We start from the raw sequence: 19,299 nt of genomic DNA, 5'->3' as shown, positions 1-19,299 counted from the left end.
GTAGAGACAGGGTTTCTCCACATTGGTCAGGCTGGTCTCAAACTCCCAGCCTCAGGTGATCCACCTGCCTCAGCCTCCCAAAATGCTGAGATTACAGGCATGAGCCACTGCACCCGATGGACGTTACTATTAATAGAAAGTGAGGTTTGTAACTTGCCTTAACAAACACAATTAAGAAGCACTACTGGAATTCAACCTAAAACTAAGGACTCCAAAAGCCTGTTTTTTTTTTTCTACTAAATCATGTGAACCAATAAGTAATGTACTGACAACTATCAAAGGCTGACTGTAATCTGGGAAGCAGAAGAAACATCTCTTTTCCCTGGAAGAGCTCAACAGACTTAACAAAGAACAGGATATGCTATAAGCCAGGCGTCCCCAAATTTTTTACACAAGGGGCCAGTTCACTGTCCCTCAGACCGTTGGAGGGCTGCCACATACTGTGCTCCTCTCACTGACCACCAATGAAAGAGGTACCCCTTCCTGAAGTGTGGCGGGTGGGGGTGGGGGGTGGATAAATGGCCTCAGGGGGCCGCATGCGGCCCTCGGGCTGTAGTCTGGGGACGCCTGCTATAAGCATTAGCTCAACTTTAGGAACTGCCCACTCTTTTTTCACCTGCTCCAGAATATGAGTCTGCTTGCTGGCCACAGTCTCTTCCTCCTCTTCAGGGACAGAGGGCACAGATGAGCTAGAAGGTTCCTCCAAGGGCATATCAAAGAGCTCTCGGATGGTTTGCTATTGGATAGAACACAGGGAAGTGTCAGAGTCAACAGAATGCTAGTCTTAGGTCTAAACTGTAAGGCTGATGGTTCTTGGAAGTAACAGGGGTGCCACTGGTTGAAGACACAGGTCTGTGAAGACCAAAGCAGTCCTTTTTGTTTTTTCTTTGAGACGGAGTTTTTTGCTCTTGTTGCCCAAGCTAGAGTGCAATGGCGCCATCTCAGCTCATTGCAACCTCTGCTTCCCAGGTTCAAGCAATTTTCCTGCTTCAGCCTCCCAAGCAGTGGGGATTACAGGTGCCCACCACCACACTCCGCTAATTTTTGTATTTTTAACAGAGACAGTTTCACCATATTGGCCAGGCTGGTGTCCAACTCCTGGCTTCAAGTGATCTGACCACCTAGACCTCCCAAAGTGCTAAGCAGTTCTCTTTTATAAACAGGAGGAAGTCCTAAAGGCACAGCAGTTTTATTCTGCATAGGCTAAAATATCTTACTTAGTACCTGTTTAAAATAGGCTGTGGTGAAGTTGCCTCCCTCAATGGCCATGTCTCCCAACATTCTCTTCTGATTTGCCTTTTTTAGGATGTTCTCCTCCACTGTCCGTTCACTGATAAGCCTAGGGAGTGATAAAGGTCATGTGTAAGCAGCCAAACATATCAAAGAAACCCCATCAGTAAAGGGGAAGTAAGGTGAGGGAAGACTAGGCAATACCTATATATGTGGACATCCCGGGTCTGGCCAATTCGGTGACAGCGGTCCTGGGCCTGAGCATCCATCGTGGGATTCCAGTCGCTGTCATAAAAAACAACAGTGTCTGCTCCTGTCAGGTTCACGCCCACACCCCCACTCCGAGTTGAAAGGATGAAGCAGAATATGCGTTTGTCTGCATTGAACCGTTCCATCAAGGCCTAGAAGGAAAGGGAAAAAAAAGTTGATATTGGGAGACTTATCCCCCAAAATAGGTCTAAGGCTTAGTGGCACCCTCTCTGGAAGCCCAAATCCTGGGAAAAGAAGACAGAAGTAGAGGTGAGCCTTTAAGGGCTGCAGAAGCCTGGGTTACCTGTCTCTGCTCAACTCTAGTAGACCCATCCAGACGCAGGTAGAGATGGCCATGGTAGGTGAGAAACTGCTCCAATACATCCAGCATTCGGGTCATCTGGGTGAAGATGAGTACTCGGTGGCCCTCTGCCTTGAGCTGCCGTAACAGCACTGCCAACGTCTGCAACTTTCCTGGAGAGAGATGAGGGAGTACAAGGGAGCTAGCTACAAGCTGTAACACAGGTAGAATGCTTAGCAATACAAGGCTGGGGTTGAAAGGTAATCAATCCTTTAGGCCAGGGTTTCAATTAGCCTAGCAGATAAAAAATATTTAACTACGGTGGGATATGATGGCTCACGCCTGTAATCCCCACACGGGCCAATGGAAGGCCAAGGCAGGCAGATCACTTGAAGTCGGGAGTTTGAGACCAGCCTGGTCAACGTGACGAAATCCTGTTTCTACTAAAAATACAAAAATTAGCTGGGCATCGTGGCAGGTGCCTATAATCCCAGCTATTCAGGAGGCTGAGGCATGAGAACTGCTTGAACCTGGGAGGCAGAGGTTGTAGTGAGCTGAGATCATACCACTGCCCTCCAGCCTAGATGACAAAGCGAGAACCTGTCATAAAAAAAATGTATCTATATTTAATGCCATACACGTTCTTCCTTTAAGGGTTTCACCTCTTCCATCTTCTCTTACCTGGAATCTAACTTCTTTGAGTCTAACTAAAAGAGTAGGAGAATACATAACATCCAGGGAAAATCAGAATCTTCAATGGTTACGTGCAAAAGATCCTTAAGTATTACAATAGTCATACCAGCTGAAATCCTGAACAGATTCACAGATTCCATGGTCACAGCTTACAGACCAGGATTTAAGGTCACAGATCAGAACCCTAAAGTCAGATAGGCTCATGCCTGTTATCTAGTTCAACCTTCCATCAAACACGGAAATAACTTCAACATTTCTGATAAGTCAGTTAACACCCAGGCTGGAGTGCAGTGGTGCCATCTCTGCTCATTGAAACCTCTGCCTCCCAGGCTCAAGCCATCCTCCTACCCCAGCCTCCCAAGTAGCTTGGACTGTAGGCACATGCCACCATGCCCGGCTAATTTTTTATATTTTTTATAGAGACAGGGTTTCGTCATGTTGCTCACGCTGGTCTCCAACTTGTGAACTCACCTCGGCCTCTCAGAGTGCTGGGATTACAGACATGAGCCACCAGGACAGACCTTATTTTTTTTTTCAGACAAGGTCTCACCCTGTTGCCCAGGCTACAGTGCAGTGGCATGATCACAGCTGACTGCAGCCTCAACCTCCCAGGCTCCTGCAATCATCCCACCTCAGCCACTGGAGTAGCTGGCACTATAGATGTACACCACCACATCCAACTAACTTTTCAATTTTTGAAGAGACAGGGTTGTCATGTTGCCTAGGCTGGTCTTTAACTACTTAAGTGATCTGCCCACCTCAGCCTACCCAAGTGCTGGTATACAAGTATGAGCCACCACACCCCACCTTGAACACTTTTAACCAAGACTTTCAGTTTCAAATGTAACAAAAACATTTTTTTAACTAAAACATTTATTGAACAAATATGAATAAAAATGTTGATTTTCTTATATTCTAGGATATTTAAGAAATCTCAGTCTGGGCACAGTGGCTCACTCCTGTAATCCCAGCACTTCAGAAGGCTGAGGAGGGCAGATCACCAGGGTAACAGTTCAAAACCAGCCTGGCCAACATGGTGAAACCCCGTCTCTATTAAAGATACTTAAAAAATTAGCCAGGCGTGGTGGCGTACACCTGTAATCCCAACTACTCAGGAGGCTGAGGCAGGAGAATCACTTGAACCCGGGAGGCGGAAGTTGCAGTGAACCAAGATTGCACCACTGCACTCTAGCCTGGGCAACAGGGCGAGACTGTCTCAAACAAAAGAAAAAAATAAATCTCGAAACATGTTACTATAGAAATGTCTGGGCGGGCCCAGTGGCTCACACCTGTAATTCCAGAACTTTGGGAGGCCAAGGTGGGCGGATCATGAGGTCAAGAGATTGATACCAGCCTGGCCAACATGATGAAACCCCGTCTCTACTAAAAATACAAAAATTAGCTGGGTGTGGTGGCATGCACCTATAGTCCCAGCTACTCAGGAGGCAGAGGCAGGAGAATCGCTTGAACCTGGGAGGCAGAGCGGAGACTGCAATAAGCTGAGATTGTACCACTGCACTCCAGCCTGGTGATAGAGTGAGACTCTGTCTCAAAAAAAAAAAAAGAAAAAGAAAAAGAAAAGAAAAAAAAGAAATGTCTGTGCAGGGCTGTGGCAGAAACTAGTCACTTATCCAATAGCCATTCTTGGGTAACAGAATCTGATTAACACTGGACAGCTGACAGAGAGTCCTTGCTGCCAGGTGAAGCAGGCCCCAACCCAACCCCAGAAAACAAATCAAGATTGATCTAAATAAGTCAGATGTCTTCTTTGCTATTCCCCTTTGTCAGTGATTGTTCTAAGTAGGGGCATACGGCTCACTTTGATCCAATGAGTTATGTAGCAAAGTCAGCTGGGAGGTCTTTCGTTCCCAGAAAACTTTGTCAGAGTGTTTTGTCTCACTCAACCCATTGTTTCTCCTCCTTCAGAAAACTGCTGTATACCCCGGAGTATGGCAGCCATCCTAACATCATGAAGAAATGAAAGCATGAGAGAAGATAAAAAGATGGCAGCTACACAACACTATTCTCATATTTGCTCATTAAGTAAACAATAAATGCTCTTGTAATTTAAGCGACTGTTATTTTGTTTTCTGTTATTGCCAAGTAATTCTAGCCAACACAAAAAGGTCCTTGTCTTTTCCAAGACCAAAACTTACTATTTACTTACCGTGTAGCCTTGTGCCACCAGACCTCTTTTCCCATATGTCTAAATAAAAACTCTATACTGCACTGTCTTACTTGCTGTTGTATCCCAAATAATTAGCAAAATATAACAGATGTTCACAAAATGATCACTGAATGAAAGAGTTAGCAGCACATTTTCAATTTTCATGAAAGTCAAATTCATGGCTGGGCGAGGTGGCTCACGCCTGTGATTCCAGCACTTTGGGAAGCCGAGGCAGGAGGATGGCTTGAGGTCAGGAGTTCGAGACCAGCCTGGCCAACAGGGCAAAACCCCGTCTCGACTAAATATGCAAAAATTAGCTAGGCATGGTGGCACATGTCTGTAATTCCAGCTACTCCAGAAGCTGAGGTGGGACAATCGCTTGAACATGGGAGGCTGCACTGAGCTGAGACTGCACCACTGCACTCCAGCCTGGGCCAGCCAGAGTGAAGACCTTGTCTCATAAAAAGAAAGTCAAATTCATGAATGTCAAGAATCTAACATGAGGCCTACATTTCTCCATCTTGGCCATAAGTATAACCTAAAAAACCATCTAAAGCTTTACGGAAATCTCTAGAGACCTTAAGTGCAGCATCACTGATACACCAGTCTTACCACTAAGAAAGAAGTCAACGGTCCTGTACTGGCCAATTAACTCACCGCAATCATATTGGATGAGTCTCAAGTCAGGGAACTGGGTGCGCATGTTACACACAATACGGTGCAGAGGACGAGCCCGGGGCCAGAGCTCAGAGGCCAATTGCTCATGGAAGGCTGCCTGACGTGGGGCCAGCCAAGGAGGTGGGTGGCAGGCATGCAGGGAAGGGGGAGGTGCCTCCACAGGAGGCATGACAAAGATGAACCTGTGAAAGAAGGAGGCAGGCAGTGTAAAAGATGGGACTCTGAAATGCCCCAGAAGTTAACACCTTCACCAGCCCTAAGCACTACATCCACTCTGAAGCCCCAAGACCCACTCCCCATTTGCACTTAGCCCTGCCAACCTCTCAATGATTTCTGACAGCTGGTCTAGTCGCTGCTGGGGAAATAGTACAGCCCGGTGGGCAGCCTCGGTATAAGTCCAAAAGGTGGGGTGGCTGGGGCCAGGAGAACGAGGGCCGATGGGGCTGGCAACAGGTTGGGGCAGGGTACAGAAATCCAGGACTTCAGCCCCATACACGGGTGCCAGGGCCCCATGAGCCTCACTAAGTTGGAAAATCCGTTCCAGGCGTTCAGACCGCTGCCGTTTCCGCTTTTCCTCCAGGGAGTCCTGGGGATGAGAGAAAAACGAGAGAAAGCAATCAGTGCCCTCAGAATCCACATCAAAGCCCGACAAGTTCCCAGACACAAATAAATATATAGAAACAATGAGATCCAAAAATACATTATGCTTTTCGTAGTTTTCCAAGTTATCAATGAGAACTATTCCTTTCACAATGTTAAATAACTTCTCTGCAAGAGAAAACTGATCTTTCCTTGCATTCTATCAGAGCAGAATGACTGAATACTCAAAATTAAGATCTACAATTCCAACTGGTTTATAGAATGGACAATTTGTGGGCATTTCCTATGTAACACTCAACTCCAGGACTACCTTATCTTCTTGTGATGATTCCATAATTATTAGAAGCCTTCTTCAAAACACTGGCCAGAATAAACAGAGGCCAATCAAATCCAGAGCAGGTTTCTGCTAAGGGCCAGACTAGAATGGAGTGGAATGGGAACAGGTAACCAGACATCTGGGTCTCATCACTCTGAGAGAGAAAATGGGCAACCCGGCAGTGAAGACACCTGGATGAATGACTCCAACCCAATCCTTTTCCATTTCTGTGCTTCCAGCTTCACAATATATAAAACCACCTTACTCTCCTTTCTATCACTTATTATGCCTGTAGTTATACATTTGTATGATGATTTGACTAACATCTATCTACAAAATGGTAGGCCCCATATAACATGAAGTGTGTCTTGCTCACTATAATCACCCAGTAATTAGCACAATTTAGCTCTCAACACATTTAGCTGTTAATGAAATAAACAAAATGAGGGAGACTAGACCCCAGGAGATAATTGTGAAGAGTAGTGTCCCAAATCTCCCTTCCTAACTGCTACGAAGTTTCACCTCTTCGCTTGAAGTGCTCTAAGTGAGTGAAAAAAGGTATTCTAGGAGAGGGAAAAACCAACTTAAAGAGCTAGTTCCTTTTGAGGCTAGCTCTCAATAGTAGCAAAAGAGAAAACCTGGCCAGGCGCAGTGGCTCAAACCTATAATCCCAGCACTTTGGGAGGCCTAGGCGGATTGCTTAAGCTCCCAATCAAGACCAATTAGGGCAACAAGGCAAAACCCCATCTCCACAATTATATAAACAAGTACCCGGTGCAGTTGTTCACGCCTGTAATCCTAGTACTTTAGGAGGTTGAGGTGGGTGGATCATGAGGTCAATAAATCAAGACCATCCTGGCCAACATGGTGAAACCCCTTCTCTACTAAAAAATACAAAAAATTAACTAGTTGTGCTGGTGCACACCTGCAGTCCCAGCTACTCAGGAGACTGAGGGAGAAGAATCACTTGAACCCCAAAGGCAGAGGTTGCAGTGAGCTGAGATTGTGCCCCTGCAGTCCAGCCTGGCGACAGAGCAAGACTTTGTCTAAAAAAAAAAAAAAAAAAAAAAACCCAGCAGCCTGGCAGGGTGGCATGCGCCTGCAGCCCCACCTACGTGTGGAGGGCTGAGATGGGAAAATCACTTAAGCCCAGGAGCTGCAGTGAGCGGAGACAGTGCTACTGTACTCGAGCCTGTGTGACAAAGTGAGACATTATCTCAAAAAAAAAAAAAAAAAAAAAATTTGTAAACCATACATCTGAGAAAGGATCTATAACCAGAATATATAAAGAACTCTTACAACTCAATAACGATAAAGACAACCCATTTTAAAAGGGCAGAAGAACTGAACAGATATTTCTTCGAAGATACACAATGGCCAACATGGTATTTCAACCACATGAAATAAAGCTCAACATTAGCCAACAGAAAAATTCAAATGAAAACCATAATGAAATACTACTACACACCCAGCAGGATGGCTATAATCAAAATAAGTGTTGACATGCCAGGCATGGTGGCTCACACCTGTAATCCCAGCATCTTGGGAGGCTGAGGCAGACAGATTACTCGAGGTCAGGAATTCGAGATCAGCATGGCAAAGATGGTGAAACCCCATCTCTACTAAAAATACAAAAAAATCTGGCCGGGTACAGTGGCTCATGTCTACAATCCCAGCACTCTGGGAGGCCAAGGCAAGTGGATCATCTGAGGTCAGGAGTTTGAGACCAGCCTGGCTAACCAGCTACTAACATTAGTAGTAGAGATGGTGAAACCCTGTCTCTACTAAAAATACAAAAAAACCTGGCTGGGCATGCTAATGCATGCCTGTAGTCCCAGCTACTCCAGAAGCTAACACAGGAGAATCATTTGAGCCTGGGAGACAGAGGTTGCAGTGAGCCAAGATGCTGTCACTGTTCTCCAGCCTGGACAACACAGCAAGACTCTATCTCAAAAATAAAATAAAATAAAAATGCAAAAAAATTAGCTGGGCACAGTGGTGCAAACCTGTAATCCCAACTACGAGGGAGGCTGAGGTAAGGTCACTTGAACCTGGGAGGCAGAGGTTGCAGTGAGCCAAGATCATGCCAACACACTCCAGCCTGGGTGACAGAGAGAGACTCCAAAAAAAAAAAAAAGTATTGGCTCAGATGTAGAAAAACTGGAATCCTCACAGACTGCTGCTGGTAATGTCAAATGCCACAGCCACTTTGGAAAAGTCTGACAGTTCCTTACACAGTTAAAACTTAGTTACAATATAACCCAGCAATTATTCTCCTCAGTTAACAGAAACTGAAAACACCTGTCCATACACAAACTTGTACATGAAATGTTCACAGCAGCATTGTTCACAATAGCCATAAAGCAGAAGTAACACACGTTTCCATCAACTCAAGGAAGGTCAGAGCCTCATATGGTATCCATACAATATCATTCACCTTTATAAAAAGAAATGAAGTACTGATATATGCTATAACACAATAAACTTCAAAGAACATTACTCTAAGTGGAAAATGCCGGTCACAACGGACCATACATTACACATTATGACTCCATAGGCAAAACTAGAGAAACAAGTGCAACAGTAGTGATTCAGGACTAGGAGGGATGGAGGGGTTGGGGAATGATGTTTAACAGGGGTAGTGTTTCTTTTTGGGGCATGGAAAGATTCTATGTTGATTGTGTTGATGATTGTGTAACTCTGTATATTAAAAGGTTACTGTACAGTTTACGGCCAGGTGTGGTGGCTCACACCCAGCATTTTGGGAGGCGAAGATGGGAGGATCGCTTGAGGCCAGGAGTTTGAAACCAGCCTGGTCAACTCTGTGTGACCCTCATCTCTATTTAACAAAAAAAAAAAAAAAGAAAAGAAAAAGAAAAAAAAAGCTATTGTACAGTTTAAATGGGTAGATTGCATGGTATATGATTTATAGCTCAAACTGTCTAAAAATAAGTGGCAAAAAAACTATTCTCTACTTGCAGAGCAATCAAAATTCAACGTATCACCCAACATGGGGAGGGAAAAATTCAGCAGACTACAGGTTGCCACCTTGGCTTTTCTCCCTCTACTCTCTACTTCCAACTGGCCAGGACCAACCTGGCAGTATCAGGTAAAGACCAAAAGTGGAGTCAATGGCACTAGTGGAGGGTGGGGGAGTAGGCATGAAGCAAAGAGTAAGCAGCATCTCTGATGACAGTGGGGAAAAGCCAGAGGACCTGGAGGGAACCTACTGGACCTTCCTTCTTCTTAGTTCTAGGTTAAGATGAACTGTGAGTTTAACTCAAACACACAGACATGAGCATAGAGTACAGAAAAAAAAGATACCAGAAATCAAAAGGGACAAAGAAGAGTTCCTTTTACTGCCCACTTATTACCATGCAAGTTAAAAAATGGGAGAAGAGGCCGGGCGCGGTGGCTCACGCCTGTAATCCCAGCACTTTGGGAGGCCGAGGCGGGTGGGAGGCCGAGGCGGGTGGATCACGAGGTCAATAGATCGAGACCATCCTGGTGAAACCCTGTCTCTACTAAAAATACAAAAAATTGGCTGGGCGTGGTGGCACATGCCTGTAATCCCAGCTAATCAGGAGGCTGAGGCAGGAGAATTGCCTGAACCCAGGAGGCAGAGGTTACGGTGAGCCGAGATCGCACCATTGCACTCCAGCCTGGATAACAAGAGTGAAACTTCGTCTCAAAAAAAAAAAAAAAAAAAAAAGTTGGGGGGAGAAGATTGCAACAAGATCTTAAAAAAAAAAAAAAATGGGAAAAGATGACTGTCAGGGTCAGAGGCTCATGATCTTTAACGAATTATATTCTACAGTGTCATCTACCCCCTTAGAAGTTAAAATACTTAATGGAGGTGATAGTTTTAGCAACTGAGAAGTCTTCCTGTCTCGGAGGACTGCCTCTTGTAGAGAAGAGGAGAAAGCAATGGAGTCAGCACATCTGTGTTCCTGTGAATTGTGTAACCTCTAGAACATCATTTAGTAGGCTAGTCTCCTCATCTGTAAAATGGAGCAGTTGAATGCCAACACTAACTCATAAAGCAAGCAAGAACTAAAGAGACCACTGGTAACAAAAACGTCTTGTGATTAATACTTGCAAAAGCACATTTTGTCCTCAATGACCTCACTGAGAAATCCCAATTTACAGGTAAGGATACACAGCCAGGGAAAAGGGACTTGTCCAAATGTCACTCAAGTACTTGGTCCATAACATTAACCTTTGTATTTCACCAGGTTAAATATGACAAAACATTTGTTCCATCCACCCTACCAACACACCTAAGAAACTCAACTTCCTGTTCCTTTTTCAAGGAAGTAAAACTTACCAGATAGAAAGGGGAACGAGGTGGTGGGGGGGGTTGGCGTCGAGGCCGGGGGCCACCAAACGAGGTAGCAGTGGAGGGAGGGCTGGGGGGACCAGAGCGCAATGTCAGTGTGTCAGGCTCATCCTTTGAAACAGGCAGCCGGGATACCATGGTGACAGGCAAGGGAGTGGCACCAGATGCCGAAACCACAAGGGAAGATGACTGGGAAGCTGGGGACTGTGTAGAGGCTGGGGCCAGTGCCAAGGTCTGAGCTGCAGCCGGGCCCAGGGTAGGAATGGGGGCAGGGCTCAAGGTCAGTGTCTGCACTGAAGCTGGGGCCAGGAGTGAAGCAGATGACGATGCTGGAGCCAAAGTCAGCGTGTGAGCCGGGGCTGGGCCCATTGGAGAAGCTGGAGCCAGAGACAGCGTCTGAGTTGGACCCAGTGGTGGTCCTGGTGCCAAAGACAGTGTCTGGGCTGGAGTTGGTACCAGGGATGATGCTGGGGTCAATGACAATGTCTGAGTTGGAAAGGGTCCCTGGGAGTTCCCCATTCCCACAGAGAGTGTCTGAGACGGAGACGAGACTCCAAGAGTGGGTGCTAAAGCTGGGGCTAGGGCCAGTGTCTGCGTAGAAGCCGCGCTCGGGAGAGGTGATGGAACTGGGGCTGGTAGCATAGTTTGAGTTGATGATGGAGCCAACACAGGGGTTGGAGCTGGTACCGGTGAAGCTGAGGCTAAAGGGTTTCCTGGAGTAGATGACGGAGCCATAACTGGAACTGGAGTCTGCGATGAAGCCAGGACAGGAGCAGGACCTGGCGATGGTGCCAGGACTGGAAGAGGAGCCAGAGGAGGAGCTGGAGAAGGAGCCAGAATTGCTGTCTGCGGAGCCGCCATAGGAGCCAGAGGGGTGGCTAGAGCCTGAGATGCAGAAGATGCTGGAGCCAGAAGGGAAGCCTGAGCTGGAGCTGGATTTGGTGCTGCCGGAAAAGGACTGGCCAGAGCTGAAGCTGGCACCAGGACCGGTGAGCATGCAGGGGCCACGGCTGAGTTCAACCCTGGAACATGTGAAGAGGTGGGAGCCAACAACAGAGAGTGACCAGGTGTCTGAGATGAAGACAGGGACGGAGCTGTGGCCAAACCTAGAGTCAAGGCTGATGCTGATGGGGAAGCCCCAGCTGGTGCCAAGGAGGGAGGTCCAGGAGCTGCTGGGACAACAGGTGCCAGTGGTGGAGTCACATTGGTCAACAGAGCTGGGCCTGAAGCCGAAACAGGCAAGGGGGCTGACATGGGGATGGTGAGTGTAGCTGAGGCTGGGGCAGGATGCGTGGTGGGGACAGAGATGGGGAGTGAAGATGATACTGGAACTGAGACCGTAGAGGACACAGGACTAGCAAGGGGAGAAGAGTTGGGAATTGGCATTGGAGAAGAGGCTGGCCCAGGGAGTGAGGATGGCACATGGAGAGAAGAAGAGATGGTCAAGGGGGCAGCTCCGGGAGTTGAAGCTGTGGAGAGAGAAGATGAGTTAGCCCCAGAATTATTTTCCTGACCCTGTCTACTACCCTGTCCCACCTTTTCCTGACCCCCAAGCTTCCCATTTCACAGCAAGCATTCACTCCTACGACATGAAGTCAAACATCCAAATAATCTGACAATTTTAGATTTTCTTCCCCCTAAGAGTCCAACAACTGTATCTTGAAATTAGGTCAGGGCTCACGCAGCCCAATTCTGGGGCCCACTGCAAATCAAGGCAGTATGCTGATATGAAGAGACCTGTACTAAGAAACCTTCAGGCTATGCCATCTCATCTCCATTCCAGGCAAATATTTCTGGCCTTAGCCACCTGGACTCACCACTGACTTCAGGTGAAGGACTGTGGACCAGCTTGAGAAGAGGCCTCACCAGAGTAGGTGTGGGCATGGGGGTTCGGGCAGTACCCAGACTAGGTGTGGGTAGCCGGCCAGGGGTTAATGTGGGACGTGGAGTCAACACAGCTGGAAGCCCAGAGCTCGGAGGCCGGGGTGCTGGGGCCAACGGAGGAACAGGAGTCAGTCCATCCCGAGGGGCTTGTCTCACTACAATCTTCACCACGCCTGTATTATTCACCATGGTTGGTGGCACTGCAAGAGGAAGCTACACTGAGAGGAAGGCAGAAAAGAAACAAGAGACCCAAAGGATGGAAGAAGTCCAGGGGTAGGAGAAGGTGACAGACAGATATCGGAGATATTTGCAAGGGAAAACAACACTGTGGGAAGGCTGGACAGACAGTAGCCCAGAGCATGCCTGGAAGGACCAAGGCCAACAAGGGCTAAGTAAGTAGGAAGGCCAGGAGCCTCACCCTGGTTAGCAGCAAGCGGAAGGCTGAGGCCAGTAGGGGCAGGGGTGGTGCTGGGGGTCGAAGAAGGCAGCACAGAGACAGGGGTAGGGCCAGGGGTCGGGGCCACGGCCTGGATGAGGGCCACATGGGCAGGCTGGCTGATGAGGTGGTGCTGCCCCCCTGCTGACACGAGATGCACCACATTCCCTGGGTTAAGGGAAGAGAGAAAGAGAGAGAGAAGCAGCTATCAGCCTGAGGAGGGCAGAGGCAAGGCAAGAAGAGTGGGAAAGAACAGAGATGGAATAAATTCTCTAGAATGACCTCTTCCCTATCTTTATGAAAGATCCCTCCAACCATGCCCTTTGACCCCACCCACCAAAAGCCTGGGAAAGAAACATAAAGGCTGACATCTAAAAAAGTCACAAAAACAGAGAGACAGGGAAGAGGAAAAGGCAGGACAGGGGGTGGGTTTTACCTACTTTGCAGCGGGCGGGGCTGCCCCACAGCAAGCTGGCGCACCTGGGCACCAGTCAAAGTCAGCTTGTTGCCCTGGATTTGGAAGGTGAGAGGTTTGCTTCCCCCTGCATTAGCCACTGGACGTTGTGCCAGTGAGGCTAACTGCCCGATGCTGACCACTTCACCTGCTAAAAACAAAGAAGACCTTATTGTACACAAGGCTCAACCTGCTCAACACCACTTCATAGACCGCATAAAGCAGAGACCCCATGAAGCACATCTCTCCCCAAAGTATCCATTTCAAACAACCAAGCTTTTCCCACAATTTACCATGCCCCAACAAACTCAGCCTCCACCTACTCCTTCCAATCTCCTTTATGTCCTCTAACACAGCCTGCCACCAGACTGAGCTAATCACCACCCTCTGCTCTACATTGCCCTTTTATCCCAAGTATTTTTCTACTGCTAGGCTTACCACTACTTATTCATCTATGTGTAATCTCCCTGTCAATTCCTTAAGGATTCTTAATTATGATTTAACAATGTCTGGCATAATGACTAATGTGTTAGCTGCTTAAATTTTTTTTTTGAGACAGAGTCTTGCTCATGATTACAGTGGTGCAGGCACGGCTCACTGCAGCCTCCAAACTCCAGTCTCAAGCAATCCTCCCACCTTGGCCTCCCAAAGCACTGAGATTACAGGCATGAGCCATCATGCCTGACCCAAGCTGCCTAAAACCTGATGCTCTCATGGTCCTGAGTTTTCCTCCCATCTCAAGTCCCTCACCACAGAGCCCTGGGAACTTACAGGGCAGGCGAGCCTGCATATCAGGAGATAGAATGAGGCGCTGTGGTGCAGGAGTCGGAGCTGGCACTGCTGTGGTGGTAGCAGTTGCCGTAGTGGTAGAGGTGGTGGTGGCAGCAGCAGGAGGGAAGGTGTAGCCTGGTGGCACTGTCAGGGGCTTCAACAGGCTAGAGGAGCCTGGAGGTGGGGCTGGGCTCAGGCGAACTGGGGCAGGTGGTGTTGGCTTTAGGGACAAGGTTGGCGTGGGAGGCCGTGAGGTCCCACTCAGGACCCCCAGGGGGGATGGCAACACTGTAGACACAAAGCAGTTACCTGTCAGATATAACCTAACTAAAGCCTTAGCCTGGTCCCAGAAGCCTCCATATACTCCCTTCCAACCCATCAAATACTAGACCCCTGTCCCCAACCCAGCTCCTCAAATCCTTTAATTTCACTATTTCTTCCTCAGTCTGAACAACCTTTCTGAAGCACCATGTATCATCCTTAGCTCCCTTTCAACTCACCCTGAGGGAGAGAACCACTGTTGGGCTGCAGTGGAGGCAAGAGGACAGGGCCAGGAGGCCGAGATGCAGGAATAAGCGGAGGCCCAGTAGGTGAGGCTGAAACCATCAGTGGTGCTGGCAGCACTGGGGGGGTTGGGCCAGGGGTGGGCTGGGCTGAGAGCTCAGGACTTGGAGGGGGTCGAACTGGGACAGGGCCCAGGGGCGTCCGTGGGTTGTTCACCACCACCACTGTCCGGCCTTCTTGCTTAGGTACTGGCTGTAGCATCCTAAGAGGAAAAATCAAGGGAGTGGGTAGGGAGAGAAGGAGAATAAGGGGTAGCAAAATCAAAGAAGGAAGAAAATGAAACCGAGAAACATTATAAAAGTAAAGGAAAGGAAAGAGACCCAAAGGAAAAAGAGGGATAGGAATTTGAGATATCAGAAAACACCCAACAGAGAGAAAGGGGAAAAAAGTGACAAACACAAAAGCCCATCCCAGTACCCTCTTCCAGTTATTCTCTCCCTGATTCGCTCCATGTCTGCACTTTCCAGCCATGCATCCAACTCTTTTCTTCCCACCCTAGATCCCCTCCCAGCCAGCTCTCAGCCATTTATTCTAGGAACCACCCCCTCATTCCTTAGTCCTTATACCTGTTGACCTTCATCTTGACTGGCTTGGGCCGGGGTGGGGGGTCAGGAGCAGTAGCCACCTCTAGCAGTACCCGGCGAGAGAGGCGGTGCCGGGGCAGAAATGTGTCTGCCTCATATCGAGAGACACGACCTTCCAGGCCAATAAGGTCAAATCGACCCATGTCTATCCGCTGCCACAAGAACGAACACAAAACACAGTCACAAAAAAAACCAAAATCACATCCTTTGCAACATCAGTGCAGCTGGAGGCCATTATACTTAAGTAAATTAACACAGAAACAGAAAACCTAATACCACATGTTCTCACTCACAAGTAGGTGCTAAACACTGGGTACACATGGACATAAAGATGAGAACAATACACACCAGAAACTACCACGGGGGGGATGGTGGAAAAGGGCTGATAAACTGCCTATTGGGTGCCATGCTCACAACATGGGTGAAAGATCAATTGTACCCCAAACCTCAGCATCATGCAACATACCCCACGTAAGAAAACCCTTACTCTAAAATAAAAGGCTGGTGGCTTAAACCTGTAATCCCAGCACTTTGGGAGGTCATAGCTAGGGACTGCCTGACCCCAGGAATTCGAGATCAGCCTAGGCAACATGGTGAGACCACCATCTCTACAGAAAATACAAAAATTAGCCAGGCATGGTACTGTGCACCTGTAGTCCCGGCTACTCAGGAGCTGAGTGAGGCAGGAGGATTTCTTGAGCCCAGGAGGTTGAGGCTGTAGTGAGCTATGATCATGCCACTGCAACCCAGCCTGCATCACAGAACAAGATCCTATCTCAAAAAAAAAAAAAAGTAAAAAAATAAATAATAGGCCAGGCACCATGGCCCATGCCTGTAATCCTATTACTTTCGGAGGCCGAAGCAGGCAGATCACTTAAGGCCAGGAGTTGGAGACCAGCCTGGCCAACATGGTGAAACCCCATCTCTACTATAAATATAATCACCATGGTTGTGCATGTCTGTAGTCCCAGCTGCTCGAGAAGCTGAGGCACAAGAATCAAGAATCACTTGAACCCAAGAGGCAGAAGTTGCAGTGAGCTGAGACTGCATCACTGTACTCTAGCCTGGGTAACAGAATGAGACTCTTGTCTTAAAAAAAAAAGGAGCAATAATACAATGCACGGTGTCAAAGACACCAATCAGACAATGATTTCCTGGATATAATGCCAAAGACACAGGCACCAAAAGAAAAAAATAAACTGGACTACATCCAAATTTAAAAGTGGGGCCAGGTGCGGTGGCTCATGTCTGTAATACCAGCACACTGGGAGGCTGAGGTGGGTAGATCACCTGAGGTCAGGAGTTGAGACCATCCTGGGCAACATGGTGAAACCCCATCTCTACTAAAAATGCAAAAAGTAGCCAGGCATCGTGGCACACACCCGTAGTCCCAGCTACTTAGGAGGCTGAGGCAGGAGAATCACTAGAACCCAGAAGAATCATCTGAATGGAGGTTACAGTGAGCTCACATTGCATCACTGTACTCCAGCTTGGGCAACAGACTTAAGACTCTGTCTCAAAAAAAAAAAAAAAAAAAAAAAAAAAAGGCCAGGAGCAGTGGTTCATATAATCCCAGCACTTTGAGAGGCTGAGGCAGGCAGATCATGAGGTCAACTGATCAAGACCATCCTGGCGAACATGGTGAAACCCCATCTCTACTAAAAATACAAAAAATTGGCCGGGTGCGGTAGCTCAAGCCTGTAATCCCAGCACTTTGGGAGGCCGAGGCAGGTGGAACACAAGGTCAAGAAATCGAGACCATCCTGGTCAACATGGTGAAACCCTGTCTATATTAAAAATACAAAACATTAGCTGGGCATGGTGGTGCGTGCCTGTAATCCCAGCTACTCAGGAGGTTGAGGCAGGAGAATTGCCTGAACCCAGGAGGCAGAGGTTGTGGTGAGCCGAGATCGCGCCATTGCACTCCAGCCTGGGTAACAAGAGTGAAACTCCGTCTCAAAAACAAACAAACAAACAAACAAAAAAAATTAGCTGGGCATGGTGGTGCGCGCCTGTAGTCCCAGTTACTCCAGGATGCTGAGGAAGGAGAATCACTTGAACCCCAGAGGTGGAGATTGCAGTAAGCTGAGATTGCGCCACTGCACTCCAGCCTGGCAACAGAGCGAGACCCTGTCTAAAAAAAAAAAAAAAAAGAATTAGAATTAGGTGTGGTAGCTTGTGCCTATAATCCCAGAGCTTTTGGAGGCCAAGGCAGAAGGACCACTTGAGGCCAGGAGTTCAAGACCAGTCTATGCAACATATCTACATCTCTAAAAATGAAAAGAAAATACAAAAATCAGTCAAGCATAGTGGTGCATGTATATAGTTCCAGCTACTCGGCCCAGGGGTTTGAGATCAGCCTGAGCAACATGGTGACACACCATCTCTACAAGAAAACGAAAAAGAAAAAAAATTAGCGGGGTTAGCTGCAGTGGCTCAAGCCTGTAATCCCAGGACTTTGGGAGATGAAGGCAGGTGAATCATGAGGTGAAGAGATTGAGACCATCTTGGCCAATATGGTGAAACCCCGTCTCTACAAAAAATACAAAAATTAGCTGTGCATGATGGCACATACCTATACTCCCAGCTACTCAGGAGGCTGAGACAGGAGAATCATTTAAACCCAGAAGGTGGAGGTTGCAGCTTGAGCCAAGACTGCGCCACTGCACTCCAGCCTGGCAACAAGGCAACTCTGTCTCAAAAAAATAAAATAAAAATAGCCAGTCGTAGTAGTGCATGCCTGTGGCCCCCGCTAGTTGGAAGGCTGATGCGGAAAGACTACTTGAGCCCAGGAGTTCAAGGCTGTAGTGAGCTACGATCGCACCACTGGAGACAAACCTTGTCTCTGGAAAAAACCTCCAAGAAAAAAAACTGTGCATCAAAAGACACTATCAACGGAGTGAAAAGGCAACTCATGGAATGTGACAAAATATTTCCAAGTTATACAACTGATAATCGGTTAATTTCCAAAGTATATAATGTCCTACAACTCAACAACCACCACACAAAGCCCCCAAATTAACAGTCTTCAATAGACATTTCTCCAAAGATACATACAAATGGCCAATGAAAAAGATTCTTGACAGCACTCATCATTAAGGAAATGCAAACCAAAACCACAATGAAATACCAATTTGCACTCATTAATATGGGTGTAACAAAAACAAAACAAAACAAAAAACAGTAACAGGTAATGGCAAGGATGTGGAAAAATTAGAACCTTTGTGACCTGATGAGGTGGAAATGTAAACTGTGCAGCTACTATGGTACACATGCGAAGGTTTTTCCAGTATGTAGAAATTTAATTACCATATGTTACAGCAATTGCACTTTTCAGTAAATACCCAAAAAAGAAAGCAGAAGTATTTGTACACCCGTGTTCATTGCCTTATTCACAATAGCCAAAAGGTGAAAACAATCCAAGTGCCCGCTGACAGATGAACAGATAAACAAAATGTGGTGCAGATGCTCCTGGACTTACAATGAGGTTACATCCCAATAAAACCTCAGCAAATTGAGAAAGTTAATACCCTTTAATATCCTCAATAAGCCCATCAAAAAGTAAAAAACTTTAAGTTGAACCATTCTAAGTCCAGATGCTCCTCAATTTATGATGGGTTACATCCTGATTAATGCATAGTAAAGTCAAAAAATATTAAGTCAAACATCATTAAGTCACATGCCTAGAGTACAAATTAAAAAAGGGAATGATACTTAGAGGAGTAGTAAGGATGCAAAAAGTCAGACCCTAGTCTAACAAAAAGAGGTACATGGTTGGAGTAATTCCAATAGCCTTTACATTTTACATTAACAAAATCATACTTACCTGGAGGGGATGGACATCAATGGCCCTTAGCACCAGAGAGGCGGTGCTGAAGCAGATGCCTGGGGTGATGAAAGGGGAGGTAACAGGTCGAGGGTCGAACAGATTTGGATGATTGCAAACTTTTCTCAGCTGCATCAAAATGTTGATGACACTCATGAAATGGCCTGTGGCTAGTGTCTCCTTAGTTCTGGGGAAAGAGGAAAAATA

General features: G+C 47.1%; 1 protein-coding gene across 5 annotated transcripts in view; it reads right to left on the bottom strand.

The window, feature by feature from the left end:
* The window catches only part of SRCAP (Snf2 related CREBBP activator protein), a 44,178-nt gene that overhangs the window by 5,416 nt on the left and 19,463 nt on the right, over positions 1-19,299 (bottom strand). For 4 of the 5 annotated variants that reach the window (XM_039478148.2, XM_010340671.3, XM_010340670.3 and 1 more), the window contains exons 18-31: positions 19,093-19,279; positions 15,249-15,418; positions 14,619-14,884; positions 14,119-14,406; positions 13,334-13,498; positions 12,876-13,061; positions 12,391-12,657; positions 10,562-12,042; positions 5,639-5,904; positions 5,298-5,500; positions 1,784-1,953; positions 1,435-1,631; positions 1,225-1,339; positions 617-736 (exon numbers count right to left, since the gene is read on the bottom strand). In XM_039478148.2, coding sequence (XP_039334082.1) covers positions 617-736; positions 1,225-1,339; positions 1,435-1,631; positions 1,784-1,953; positions 5,298-5,500; positions 5,639-5,904; positions 10,562-12,042; positions 12,391-12,657; positions 12,876-13,061; positions 13,334-13,498; positions 14,119-14,406; positions 14,619-14,884; positions 15,249-15,418; positions 19,093-19,279 — 4,081 coding nt within the window. The remainder of the gene's footprint in view (positions 1-616; positions 737-1,224; positions 1,340-1,434; positions 1,632-1,783; positions 1,954-5,297; positions 5,501-5,638; positions 5,905-10,561; positions 12,043-12,390; positions 12,658-12,875; positions 13,062-13,333; positions 13,499-14,118; positions 14,407-14,618; positions 14,885-15,248; positions 15,419-19,092; positions 19,280-19,299) is intronic. The other variant, XM_010340672.3, reaches the window with a different exon arrangement.

This window comes from Saimiri boliviensis, chromosome 12 (genome assembly GCF_048565385.1).
Source record: "Saimiri boliviensis isolate mSaiBol1 chromosome 12, mSaiBol1.pri, whole genome shotgun sequence".
In the NCBI taxonomy this organism is placed as follows: Eukaryota; Metazoa; Chordata; class Mammalia; order Primates; family Cebidae; genus Saimiri; species Saimiri boliviensis.
This window is presented reverse-complemented; position numbering and strand designations above follow the sequence as displayed.